Raw genomic sequence first — 1,956 nt, 5'->3', positions numbered from 1 at the left:
TGCATGGACTAGTTTCTCAGCATCACCCCTGGACAGGAGATTGCTCATTTTAGCAATATTCCTCAGATGAAAGAAGGAAATTCTAGAAACCTCTTTGATCTGGGATTTAATCCTTGTTGGCGCATCACACCAAGTCCAGTCATCCTCCATTACCAGTATAACCATTGCTGGCCAGGTGATTCCCCTCTCAGTCACCAATCTCAGTCTAAGATTTCATCCACAACTAACCTTTGAATTCCACATCAAACACCTCTGGGAAATCTCATTTTATCATCTAAATATTATTTCTAAACTGCGTTCTACTCTCACCTTGGCTGATGCAGAAAAACTGCTCCATGCCTTAGTCTCCTCCAGGCTGAACTACTGTAACACATCCTCATCGGGAACAAGAGTCTGCAGAAACTACAGTTGATTCAGAACGATGCTGCAAGGATCCTGATGAGAGTCTGAAAGTACGACCACATCTCTCCATTCACTGGCTTCCTGTTTCTGCAAGGATTGAATACAAGGTCTCAGTTCTCACCCACCAGGGCATCTATGGAACTGCCCCCCCCCCTCACTACAACACGCTCCAAACCCTCACACCACCTCCTCTTCTCCAGGACTGATCTAAGCACCATGGTGCCTTCTGCTCTGCCGCTCCTCGCACCGGGAACGCCCCCCTGATCATCTGAGGGAACCACAGACTATTTAAAAAAGGGATTACAAACATTTTACAATTATGCTATTGAGTTTATTCATAAGTGTTTTAAAGCGATGTTTAGTTTTACATTTTACCCTTCTATGATGATTTTACCTGTAGCACTTTGAGATTTAAAAAAAAAAATGTAAAGTGCATTACAATTAATTTGTATTATTATTAATATTTAAATGACAGGTCCTGATCAAAAATAACACCAACATTTTTTACTTTATTATCTGAAATCAGTGTAATCTCATCCAAATGAAGTGACTGACTAATCAGCTTCTTTTTCACTACTACCTACTTGCACTCATCTAGATGAACATTTCCTGTTTCTCTTCTTATATTGATTCCTTTCTGTCACTAATTACTGCATGTTTGATTAGCAATAATCAGTCATTTAATCCTCTAACCAGATCATTACTGCCTTGATTTGATGTGTTTCTGTGTTTAAAGCTGACCTGGGTCCATTAACTGTCTCCTGCAGTATGAAGACCAGCTGATCAGCCCAAAGCAGTTTGTGCATCTATCTGGAAAGGCCACTCTGAAGGACTGGAAGAGAGCTATCAGGATGGGAGGAGTCATGCTGAGGTCAGTCTTCTGGTCCCTTCAGTTTGGACCTCATTGATTCAGGCTGCTGACCCGCTCAGCTGTGGCTCTGAGCAGAGAATGTTCTGTTTCTGCTCTGCAGGAAGATGATGGATTCAGGTCAACTAGACTTCTATCAGCACAGCACCCTGTGTACCAACACATGCCGCAGCACCAAGTTTGACCTGCTGATCAACAACACTCGCTTCCCTCCGGATAGTACCGGCCTCACCACGCCCACGTCCTCTCAGGGTGAGGAGCCCCATCTAAGCCTAACCCAGAGCCATGGAAGCACCTACTGCTAATGCTACCTACTGCTGANCATTAGCACTCGATAGAGTTAGCAGCAGATAGAGTCAGCAGCAGGTAGCATTAGCACTCGATAGAGTTAGCAGCAGATAGAGTCAGCAGCAGGTAGCATTAGCACTCAATAGAGTTAGCAGCAGATAAGAGTCAGCAGCAGGTAGCACTGGCAGCAGGTAGCATTAGCACTGATAGGGTTAGCAGCAGATAGGGTTAGCAGCAGGTAGGGGAAGCAGCAGGTAGCACTGGCAGCAGGTAGCATTAGCACTGATAGGGTTAGCAGCAGATAGGGTTAGCAGCAGGTAGCACTGGCAGCAGGTAGCATTAGCACTGATAGGGTTAGCAGCAGATAGGGTTAGCAGCAGGTAGCACTGGCAGCAGGT

The 1,956-nt window shown here is 45.0% G+C and overlaps 1 protein-coding gene across 1 annotated transcript in view; it reads left to right on the top strand.

Annotated features, from left to right (window-relative positions):
- Positions 1-1,956, top strand: part of LOC107101140 (glucocorticoid modulatory element-binding protein 1-like) — a 27,184-nt gene that overhangs the window by 9,572 nt on the left and 15,656 nt on the right. The window contains exons 3-4 of the mRNA XM_015399929.1: positions 1,170-1,273; positions 1,374-1,522. Of these exons, the coding sequence (XP_015255415.1) occupies positions 1,170-1,273; positions 1,374-1,522 (253 nt within the window). The remainder of the gene's footprint in view (positions 1-1,169; positions 1,274-1,373; positions 1,523-1,956) is intronic.

Source organism: Cyprinodon variegatus, unplaced genomic scaffold (genome assembly GCF_000732505.1).
Source record: "Cyprinodon variegatus isolate N-32 unplaced genomic scaffold, C_variegatus-1.0 Scaffold1057, whole genome shotgun sequence".
NCBI classification, from domain to species: Eukaryota; Metazoa; Chordata; class Actinopteri; order Cyprinodontiformes; family Cyprinodontidae; genus Cyprinodon; species Cyprinodon variegatus.
Note: the sequence above shows the minus strand (reverse complement) of the source record. Positions and strands in the feature narration are given on the sequence as shown.